Here is a 12,077-nt window from a genome sequence, read left to right on the forward strand (position 1 = left end):
GACTGGCCTAGATGTCTCACCTGCCTGTCAACACTCTGACTTGGTTGGGGCGTGCACACACACGCACACACACACGCACACACACACATGCACATGCTCACGTGCACACACAAAACCCACAGACAAACAGACACATGCACACGACCAAGTCTGTTGTTAGTTAAGTTCCTCTACAACCAAACAGAAATCTTTCAGATTCTTGCAAAATGAACAGTGCACATTGTCGCATGAGATTAGAACATAAAGCAAAACAGATTCTAAATGATACAGTATGTCACTATGCAGCACCAAATCAAGCTCACACTTCATTTGTAATAATCTACATCCGTGTTTGGTGACATGGTCGTGGACACATATAACATTTCTCTGGGAAATATTGTGTGTTTTCTACACAGGCCCCATGGTCGTGGTCTAGTGTAAAACAGCTGAGAACCGCTGATCTATACCCCATCTCTCTCCTACAATTTCACTGGATTTCTTTTCCATGCTTTCTCCATCAATCTTCTCCGTTCCACATCAGCCCTTGTTTTAATCATTGTAAGACTTTGACAGCTGTGGGAGCCGTACGAATGTCTTCATTTAGCTCTCCCTCCACGCTGCTATTCTGAGCTCGTCAGGCTCGGGAGTTATTCTTTCTCTCGTTTTCCCCACCCATTCTCCCTCTCCCTCCATCCCTTTTCTCTCCCACCCTTCCCTCCCATCCACCCTTGAACCAACAGCGCTGTCGGTTCTCTCCCTCTCACTACATCTCCTCTATACCCTCTCCTTCTGTTCCTTTTTTGTTTTTTCATCTCGAGGTCCACTCGGGCGACCCTGACCCACCCGACAGGGTTGTCAGTCTCATGTTTCGGCCCCTTGCTCATGTTGAGGCGTCACAGAGCACATTGGTCACATTCTGTAGCGCTGCGTGTTTTTTCCCAGAGTCTTGAGGAGAGGAGAGGGAGAACCAGGGGCCACAGTGATGTATCGCTAGAGGAGAGAGGGAACCAGGGGCCACAGTGATGTATCGCTCGGCGGTCAAGCCCATCCATTTGGCTGTGCAATAGTCCAGTCTAACCCTGGCGTCCCTATTTTGGCCTGTCAAATTACAGGAATATTGTTTCTCAACATTAGGGGGTAAAAACCCCTCAAAATGAGCAAATTTGGAAAAATGACACGTTTTAGTTTTTTCTTTCTTTCTTTCTAATGGTGATAATTGCAGATCTACAAGCTCACAGTGTCACCAGATCAGCTGTTTTGGCTATTTGTCGTACAAAGCAGTATAAAGGGCTTAGGTTGTGGGGGGGTGGGTCACCGTACTTGGAGGAAATGGAAGAACTTAATACCAGTGGTCTCATATGTGCTTGTAAGAGTACATACTGGCATGCCATGCACACAAATGGAAACAACAGGTTTGTCAAGGAATGAAAACTAAAGGTATTGAGCTTGACTCATGTTCTATAAATGCTATATAAAAAAAACTGCATTTATTGAGAAGATGTCCTCGGCTACACAGTAAGGGGTTTTAGGGTAAATTGTTACGCCCTCAGTCAGAGCGAAATGAACACTTCTGTGTAGTGTGTAGTGTGTAGTCACTACACACTACACAGAAACACTACACACTGTAGTGTGTACACTGCTGTGTAAAGGCCTCAGAAGAAGCGGGGGCACGTTTAGATCTCTCTCTTGCACGTTCCCTCTGTCTTAATCTCTTTTTCATAACCCTTTACCCCCCCCCCACACACACACACACACACACTACAGAACCTACTAGTGTGATTAGTTCATCCTGGTTGATGTCAAATCTCTTTATAGTTGGGTGGGTGTACGTTGGGTTGGGGGGTGGATCTGGGCACTGCTCCAACAACACCACAGCCGTGCATTACCTGTGAAACACAATTCAACTGCTTTTGAAGTGTGTCAGGCACATCACGGCAAAAAAACGCACGTTCTTTTCTTCTCTCCCCAAACCCTCCTTTTTTCCCTACCAACTAAAATAACCTACAGAAACACATTTTCACATTACAGTCTTCCGTGAATGTTTTGTAACTCAATCCGGAGGCATACGGGTTGAGACTGTAGCATAACGCAGCCCTTCTGTTAGTTCTCGCGGCTTGGAACCTTTTGTTTTTGTTCAAATGCAAAAGCGTCTCATGCTTAGGGATGATTTATCCGCTACACACCGAGAATAGCCGATCTACAAGCTCACAATGCGTCGCAGCACCGGTGCACAACCAAGTGTAAATCAGGGGTAATGTACACAAGCCAAAGGCTGTCAGTCGGTGCCCTGTCTTATCCATGCCAGGTAAATCATACTCCTGACGTGGCCCCCGTTTGAACTGCCCGGCAGGACAACGGTGAGGGGACGAGAGGAATTTAAGATCGGTCGGCCGCCTATTTCACTGGCGGGTGAGAGATTTGGTAAATCAACAAAGACACCAGTGCCGCGCACTACTCTCTCAAAGTTCACAGAGCAGGTGGTGTCTTGGGTTCCCCGTTTCTCAAGACGATTCATTATTATCTTCTTCTCCAAAAGATATTTGACAGGATTTCAAATATAGTCCGACCCACAGCCACAGAGGCGGCGAGTGGGGCTGAAATATAAGGAAGGGTCCTGGGCTTACAGGGGCCCACAGAGATGCTACGGCTTATAGATTTGGTTGTGTAATAAATCTTAAGTCTCCAGAGTGGTGTGGATGATATGTTGTCATGGGGCCTAGGATTCCAAGAGGCTCCCCTGCGTGTGCGGCTCCTGTTCATTTTTGATAGACTCATAACCCCTCTCTCTTTCTCCTGTTTTCTCTTGTCTTCCAGAGGAGTGACAGAGCGTTTGCCAGGCCCGCCGCTAAAGGACCATGGCCCTGACTGATGCCAGCAGTGACCCCCTGGCCCTTGGCAACGCAAGGCACCGTTGCCCCAGCGCCAACGGAAGTCCCACCTCCTCACCGAACAGCAGCGCTACACCAGTAAGTGATGGCCAGGACCCTCTCAGCACTGCCCCCCGTGGCGAGCGCCTCGCCGCAGAGGGAGGAGAAGAGGTCACAGTCCCGGACACGGCTCCTACAACACAGCCGACGCAACCGCAGCGTTCACGCTCGCCCCGGCTTGTCCAGCGGACCAACAGGTCCAACCAGAACGGCGGGGTGGTCAAACAGAACGGCTCCCTCAGGAACCTCCATCCCTCCTCCTCCTCATCCTCCTCCACTCCGTCTTCTCCCGCCGCCTCGGACTCCCAGAGACCGGCCAAACAGCAGCCGCCCTCCGCCCAGGCCTCCCCCTCGTCTCCTCCTCCTCCTCCGTGTTGTCAGCCCTGCCACTTCCACCCTCCCGCTGCCCTGTGTTGCCCCGGGGCTCCGGCGGACTGCCAACTGCCCCACCCTCCTGGATCCCCAGCACCCTGCTGCCCGTGCTGCCCCCCTGCCTCTGCTCATGCCCACCCCCATTCACCCTCTTCTCACGCCTGCCCTGGCCCCGGGGTCTGTCTGCACCAGCACCATCATCATCATCATCGGTGGCAGGAGCACCTCCAGAACCAACCGCATGGACCAGCAATCAGGTATGGAAGGGGGAAGAGCGAGAGTTTGAGTGTGTGTGTGTGGGCATGTATAAATGAGATAGTGCATACATGAGAGTGTGTGTGTGGGCATGTATAAATGAGATGGTGCATACATGAGAGTGTGTGTGTGGGCATGTATAAATGAGATGGTGCGAGAGTGTGTGTGTGTGTCCTCGCATCATCTAGCTGGGCCTATCCCAGAGCGGGTATGTTTGTTTGCGTGTGTGTGTGTGTGTGTGCTGGCCTCAGGCACATCCTCACATCAACAGAGGGTCTCTCATACCTTCCACCATCGGAACCACCTTACCCCCCCCCCCCTCCCCCACTGCAACGTATCCCTATTTATGGGTCATGTAAGGCCCAGAATGCATTAACACATGGGCACGGAGGAGCTCTGAAACGTAGCCAGGATCTTGAGGCGTTGCAGAAGGGTGTTTACTATTGAGTATGACCACTTGTTTCTGGACCCAACACACTGTCAGTCTGTCACTGTCCGCTGAGTTTGTCCTGGGTGGCATAAAGTCCTACGTGTTGAGCCTCAAACGGTCACTGCCAAGATTTGGGGTTTATCGTCCATTACAGACTGTCAAGTCAGAGCACCAACTCTGCACGGACGTAAGACTCACAAGAACTTTCAGCCGGCTCAGTGGTCAAAGACCCCCAAATACTTTGCTGCAGGCCTCCATGTGAAAATATATATATTAGATTTGTGTAAAATGTTTCAAATCTTTGAAGATTTCTTTGAAAGTAGCAGATCTACAAGATTACAACGGATGTCTGTAGAATTAAAGGACTTTGGATGACTAATAATAACTGATGACCAGCTGCGCCTAAAAATACCCCAATCGGGACGATTCAACAGTTCATACCACGTTCAAAAGAGGAACTGGATGTACCAAACAATTGAAAAGAGTGAAGGAACTTCTTTGTGTAACAATTTGATAATAAGCTCATGTCATCGGTGCCTTGATAATCTGATAATAAATATTGATAAAGAAACTTCCACAATAGTACAGCCACCTGAGAGGATGCCATACATACCCAGAGATATTGGCACTGGTGTGCTGACCTGCAGCACTCAGCCATGTGCCCTCCCTCTCATGTACCGATATTAAACTGGTCTGGTCCCAGTGGGAAACCAGTTGAGTCTACACCTCCCTCTCATGTACTGTATATACTGTGTGTGTGTGTGTGTGTGTGTGTGTGTGTGTGTGTGTGTGCGTGTGCTCGGGGGGTAGTTGGTTGTGTTATTCTACCGTGCGCTACAGAGACAGGCGGCACACATGGTTCCACACAGTGGGTAGATGGTAGACGTCAGATGGTAGACAGTTTGTTTTCAGTAGAGTTGTATCAGGTCTCCGATCTTTACTTTTTCGATTATAGCCCACAAAGTTTGCTTTACGGCGGCGGTCTGTAAACTTCCTCGCCAGGGGACCAGCAGGGCATATGAAAATACGCAGAGACTCAGACTGCCGTGTAAATCCACCCAGAGGTAGGACTCATAACACCTCGGAGGGCTTGACCCAGAGTTGTTCTCACATCCCCCCTCAGAGCAGGCTGGTGTCGAGTGGCTGTTCACGACGTCCCGACTGCAACTCTGGAGCTTCATGCAAGATGTAGTCTGCAATACAGGAGATCTTGCAGTGTTTTCCGTCCCAGGGGGGAGTTCGGTAGACACTGTGGGTTGCCGTGAAGCAAAGTTTATCCCCAAAATGAGTATGGAAAGTTTGAGGCTTTTAATGAAACTAGATGGAGGGTTTGCATGTGTACGCTGCGGCTGTATATACGCGCACACACACTCCCTCTCTCCCACTCTGTGATTGGCCATGCCTCCTGCAGTCAAAGGCAGAATGTTAGCATTGAACTTATTTGTTAGCAAACTCCTCCTTTTCATTTTTTCCCCCCTCTTTTCTTTTCAAGCGATCCATATTTAGCAAGCTGGTTCCCTTACCGTGTACGCCGAAAACCGCAGCTCCCCTCTGCCGCATTTGAAACTGGAACCGTTTAATGCCTTGCATAATCATTTGCGTAATCCTATATTTACCATCTCTGAGGGAGGGGGGGGGGGGGGGGGGGTTTAAGCGAAAACTTTGCCGATGTAATTATTTACTCATGTCGGCCCCTCTTTATGGTAGCAGTACGGTAGGGTGGCAGGTTTGTGTAAGACTATATTTTCACTTACTTCTTTAGCATGGAAATTTCCTTACCCAAATTGAGTTGGACCCCCCCCCCATCTTTCTCTCTCATGTAACTTTATTAGTGAGAGGTTCAGTATGGGTGGCATTGAAATGTTAGCGCAGTGTACACGTATCGCTCTCATGCAGCAAGCTGTAGCCTGGGTGGGCAGAATGTGGCGAGATGGGACTGTGACTGTCACACAACGTTTGGATGGATTCTCGTGACAGAGAGTTTGGTCTTCCTTTTGCTCTCTGTCTCTGTCTCTCTCTCTCCCCCCCTCTCTGTCCGTTGTTCTCTTTTCCTTTCTCTTTCTTTCTCATTCCCTCCTCCATCTCTCGTTCCTCTTCAGAATGGAGAGCAGATGTGGTTTCCGTTTCTAATGTTGAAGAAGGCTTTTATTTACTAAACAGGTCCCTCTTGTTCAGCGATGACAGGTTTGAATTACAGGGTCCAAGTCGCTCCAAGACTTCTTCCCAATCAACCACCCTTCCTGTGCAGTGTGTGTGCGCGGGTGTGGGTCTATTTATGTGTGTATTGCGTGTGTGTGCGTGCCTGTGCGCTCCCGCGCGTGTGTGTGTGTGTGTGAGAGAGACTAGGATGAGGAAACCGTATACCTCCCTTGGATTCATATGTCGTCCTAAAGCCAGGCATTTAAAAAAAAAAAGAAATTGGAAGACTTCTTGTCTTATCTTTTTACCTCCGTACTGAAAACCATTGCACTGACGTTTGGTAATAGTTGGATATCATTTTACACCCACACACACAAACTTACACACACGTCCGTACAGACAGAGACGTTGGATTTAATACCCTGGGTAATTTGGGGGTACGTAGTCAGACAAGATGGTGTCGAATATCAGAGTTTGATCTCCCTCAGGGCTGTGATCTGCCAGATTAGGCAAGGGATTACATCCATGATCACAGCACAGGGATCACACACATGCATGCACACACACACATGAACGCATGAGCGTACTCACACACACACACACATGAACGCACACGCACACACATACACACACACATGAACGCACACACGCACACACACACAGTGTCACACCATTAAGGCAACGTAACAGTAACACTAGACTAGATCTTTGGGAGAGACCTTTTATGTGCATTTCACAACAGGGGGGGGGTTATGCTCCTGTTCTCAGCTTCGCCAAACATTAATCTATTAGCGGAGATTAGCCCATGCTAAATTCCTCAATGTTTCTATTCATTGTTGGTGAATCAAACAAACTTTGTCTTATCCGCTTTTATTTGAAATATGCATTTAGGGGAAACGTCAGCAGTTCTGTCTGCTGAGACATGAAACCGGATTCAGACGTCCTTCCGTCGTTTATTTGTCTCCGTCTTTACAGGAGTCGGGGTCTGGTAAAAACATCAGGACTGCTGGGGTCTGCGTCTCTGAACTGTAAGATTGTCTTTCACAGCGATCTTTCTTTTTTTTTACGTCTGTATTATTTAAGATCGGAGGGGAAGCTGCGTGTCCTTGGGAAGTCAGCTGCTTGGCCGGGGCCTGAGCAGCAGTCTGGTTTACGGGCTCCAGGTGAACAAAGCCTGAAATTGCTTCTCTGGCCCCTCGTACTGCGAAGAAGTTACATGAAAATACACCCATAGAAGTGCATTTCTCGAGTTACGTGGATTACAGACAGACAGACATGTGGTGCTTTTATAGACAGATGAGGCTGTATCTCAAACCATTGAAAAATCATTGAATTCTGTCTTGATTTTTATCAGAAAAGATAATTTGAAAATGGCAGATCTACAAGCTCACAGCGCTTTAATTGTGAGTTTGTTGATCGGCTAAAGTCTAAAATGGGTCCCTGTAGCCAGTGTAGGGGGTTGCACCACCAGAACGTAATGCAACCCCCTACAGGAGAGTTCAGAGGTGTAAAATGGTTTTGAGAGAGAGAGACTTCAGTAAACACAGGGAGAGAGAGAGAGACTTCAGTAAACACAGGCGCTCTGTTTTCACCTGAGGGCACCTGAGCAGCTACAGCTGCTCTCCAGCCCGACCTGCTCTTACCTGCTCCGCTGCATCCAGCCGCCCTGTGACCTCGCCTCGTATAAGGGCTTGACAGCCGCCCCGAAGAGCCCCGCTGACACACAACTATCCCAGGTCACGTCAAGCGGTTAACCTTCCCCCGTTCGCGCGCCGCTCACCCGGAGCGAAGCGGTTCTGCTCCTCCTCCTTCGCCGAACGCTTCCGGCGAGCGCTTCGTGTTGTTTTTAGCCGCCACAAGTTTGGATTGGTTTTCATGCCTTCTCGGGTAGCAGGAATTCCTTGTATCCCTTCTCTGTCTCGCTATCTGTCTCTTTGTCGTGTGTATATACAAAGAAATGTCCGCTTTTATTGTTAACATGTGCGTGTTTCATTTTTTCATTTTTTTTTGGGGGTGCGGGTAGGATGTGTATGTCTGTGTGTGTGTGTGTGACATGCGTGTGTGTGTGTGTGTCTGTGTGTGTGTGTCTTGTTGAAGTACAGATGGTTAGGTTGCCATGGTGCATGGGAGAAAACGTACAAAAACACAAAGTGACTGTAGTGCACAGAGCAATTCTTCACGTTGTGAAATTTCTTAACAAGTTTTTATCAGTTGGAGGGGGATTGTGAGACTTTAGTGGTGCCAAGTGTGGCTGCATAATGTTAATAAAATACTTTCTCATGCCTCCATGGACGGCGCACAAATTTCCTCCCTTGCCGTTTCGTGCCAAACGACCATGCCTTAGATATCTTTTCACCCCATGTGAGCATTTTGAAATATTTCAACTTCTATCTCGCTTGCTTATATTTGATGTTCTCTCTTTCTGTGTCTGAATCTCTTTCAGCAGCTCTCTATACTGTCTCTTATGAGTTACTTTCGTTCTTGAAATTCTCTGTCCACCTCCCTTTCTCTCTCTCCATCTTAACCTGCCCATCTGTCTGTCTCTCACAGGGTTTGATTTGCTGGGAGGATGAGGGAAATCCATTGGTCTGCTTTTGATATCCCACGTCTGGTTATGCATCTGTTAGAGCCGATAGCGATATGTTTTATCCCTGCTTCTGGTCACATTGAGTTAAATTCATGCCTGCTTCTGGTCACATTGAGTTAAATTCATGCATTTATTTTGGGAAATGTAGATAGATAGACAGTAGACAGTAGATGGGGCTTAAGAAGTGGTTGAGAAAATGTCCCACTGCCCTCTTTTTTTTAAAACAAATCGTGGTCGCCTGAAAACGATATCTTTGCTCTGGATTTCAGAGTGTCAACCTGACAAGGCTTTGCGCATTTTCCAAAATAACTGTTTGCAGGGGGCGAGAGGCAGAAATAACTGTTTGCAGGGGGCGAGAGGCAGAAATTAACCAGCTAATCAATGTTACCAAATTACCCGTTTAGTGTCTTTTTAACATCTTGCCTGCAGAGTTGATCCTCTGTTTGCTGGTCTACATTTTTATGTAGATCAAAAGCATGTTTAGGGCCCGGCTCTAAATTCTTTCCCCCATTTGGACTCCATTAAGCTGCCTGGAGGTTTGTGGTTGTCAGTCCTGACTCCCGGGCACCCAGACAGAGTGCTGCTGGTTTTCATTCTAGCTGTCCTATCGCTCACCAATTTAGGTGCAGGTCAACAGGTGAATGCAATTAACTCCCTGGCAGTAGAAGGAACCAGGTACTTGGAACCAGAGTGCACTGAGATAAATGCATCAGGTCAGACATGATACTGCCCCCTGGAAGGAGACAGTATGCCCCCCCGCCACCCCGAAGCCGTCATTATTGAGAAATAAACATTGATGGAGTGATGCAGAACTTGAAAGGGTTCATTATACCAAAATATAACCACAAAAATGTCTTTATTTAAAAAGGACTACATGGCTACTGCTAAAGAAAACTGTCCATGCGGGTCTACAGTTGTGAGGTGTTGCGAATGAGCTGATTTTTTTTAAAGCAACAAAATGTACTGGGCTTCTTTCTGTGGATTGATATGTTCCAGGTGCTTGGTCGGTCTATTGATCAGAACTACGGCCATAGCAACAGTTTGCTTCTGCTGTTGAGAAATAACAGATCCGCAGAGAGAGAGACTTTGGTGATTGACCAATCAGAATCGAGCTTTCGTGTGCGTGCGTGCGTGCATGTGAATAATGCTCAACTGTGTGAGATATAATGACTTCACTCACTGCACCAGTACAGTGAGGAATTTATCATGATAGGTCAACACACACACACGAACACACACGCATGCACACATGCACGTATACACACACAGACATTCTCACACACGCACGCACAAACACACAGAGCCTCCTTTTTTCAGAGCCCTCAGGGCACAGGAGAGTTGCTATGTAGAACAGTGTTTGCACCTTGTGCATACCTCCACACAGGACCAACAGAAGCAGGCTAAAAGGAGTTCCTCTGCCCTCGGGGGAACATTCATCACCTGCCTCCAAACCGTGAGACACCTCTGCCTGTAAAGCCCAAGTTACTGGTCCCCGGCACTTGATTTGCAGCCAGAAAAAGGTGACCATCTGGGTCTTTTAAAAGCCTGTAACCTTCCTCAGTCCCTGTTGTGTGTAGACGTTTTTTTACACTAAGACACTCTCGTGTTAATGATCCAAGTTAAAGGTTGTTGTTAAAAGAATGTGAGGTGAGAAAGTGTATGCGAGTAGATGGTCCTAATACTAGACCAGGGGGTTAGGTTGCCCCAGTCCCTCAGCGGTTGCCATTCACCAAGGTGAGCTTGGAGGCAGGGAGTCGGTACAGTGGTATGATGGACCAGCATTCCTATGAATTTATTTAGTCATCGTCATTCATAATGGTGTGGGTGGGTGTGGCTAAAGTCATAGTCATACTCCAGCTTTAGCTGATACGGTGACCACAAACGGTGGTTAGTAAAAACAGAGAGATGTGTTTGCGTGAGAGGTGAGTCGCTTATCACCGCAGTGTGACGTCATGTTGTAGTTTTCCGTGGTCACCTTATCACCTAAAACTGGAGTATGAGGCCTTAAGGATAAGGGGGGGGGGGGGGGGCAGATCCATAAGCACTTACTATACTTCGTAGACCAGGGTCTTCCTGGTGGTCTGTACTTGGCCCCCTCTTTTTTCCCTCTACAGTACACAAAACCACTTTGCCAAAAGTAGCAGATCTACAAGCTCATGCACTTCTCATTGCAATGCTTTGTGAGCTTTTAGACCCTGGCATGCCAGGTTAAACCCTGGCATGCCAGGTTAAACCCTGGCATGCCAGGTTAAACCCTATTCTAAACTTTTTGCCTATAATAACCTGCCCGAAAAAGTTGAAAGTGGTTAACGGGTACGTGTGGTATTTTGGAGGCACTCGAGTAGAGACGGATCCGATGCAATTTGCCTGGGTGTGTGTGTGTGTGTGTGTGTGTGTATATATATATATATATATATATATAACTATAGATATAGTTATATATCTATATAACTTAACTGTTGGTTTTAAAAACATTAGTGGTGTATTACTTGATGCAGTATGATAGCAGGCTGCCATAGGTACGGAAGGTGTTAAACCAACGCTGTATGGCCTGGTCAGTGTGAAGCGTGCTGGCTGAGGCCTGGGAGGGGAGAGAGCTGAGACAGAGAGAGGGACCAGGGTGAGAGGGAAGGAGGTAGAGGGACCAGGGTGCGAGGGAAGGAGCCATACACTACTGTGTAGTTCAGTGGTTCTCAGAGGGAAGGAACCATACACTACTGTGTGGTTCTCAGAGGGAAGGAGCCATACACTACTGTGTAGTTCAGTGGTTCTCAAACATTTGCATGTCAAGGACCGCCAAATTGATATGTAATAAGCCGCGGACAACATCACATGTTGTAAAAATAGCCACGGGTAGACGGAAACCGCAGGCGTTTAGTTTTCAAAGGAAAACAAAAAGCCTGGGCAAGCCGAGCAGGAAATGTGGCATAGGAGTGGGAGTGAACCTTATATCGCTCCAAAATTGGTGATGTCAGTGTTCTCCGCTACGTTCAACTGGTGAGGGGAGGGAAGGAGGGGAGGCGGGCTCATAGGTTGGTGAACCAATGGGAAGTCTGCGTCGCTAGTTTGTTCCGCCCCTCTATGCCCAGAAAAGCATAGGGCTCTTTCAGGCTAAACTGATTGCTAGTAACTCATTTAGCTGGATTCTCTCTGGAACCCCAGGGGGTCCCCAGACCCCACTTTGATAGTGAGATGGGATGGTATTCTCTCTCTCTCTCTCTCTCTCTCACTCTTCCTCCCTCTATCCTCTCCTCCTCCTCTCTCGCTGTTGTTAAAGGCAGTATGGCTCCCGAGCATGTAGCAAAGCCCATAAAGGTAGTCATGCCAGATCAAAGGCCCATGCTATCCTATAAAGCAGGATCAAAGTCTGGTGGAAGCACTGTGCTGT

The 12,077-nt window shown here is 47.9% G+C and overlaps 1 protein-coding gene across 2 annotated transcripts in view; it reads left to right on the forward strand.

Annotated features, from left to right (window-relative positions):
• Positions 1 to 12,077, forward strand: part of disp1 (dispatched homolog 1) — a 106,267-nt gene that overhangs the window by 69,856 nt on the left and 24,334 nt on the right. For both annotated transcript variants that reach the window (XM_080791143.1, XM_080791144.1), the window contains one exon: positions 2,794 to 3,535. In XM_080791143.1, coding sequence (XP_080647269.1) covers positions 2,835 to 3,535 — 701 coding nt within the window. In that variant the 5' untranslated portion in view covers positions 2,794 to 2,834. The remainder of the gene's footprint in view (positions 1 to 2,793; positions 3,536 to 12,077) is intronic.

This window comes from Protomyctophum bolini (genome assembly GCF_963924005.1).
Source record: "Protomyctophum bolini genome assembly, chromosome: 19".
Taxonomy (NCBI): domain Eukaryota; kingdom Metazoa; phylum Chordata; class Actinopteri; order Myctophiformes; family Myctophidae; genus Protomyctophum; species Protomyctophum bolini.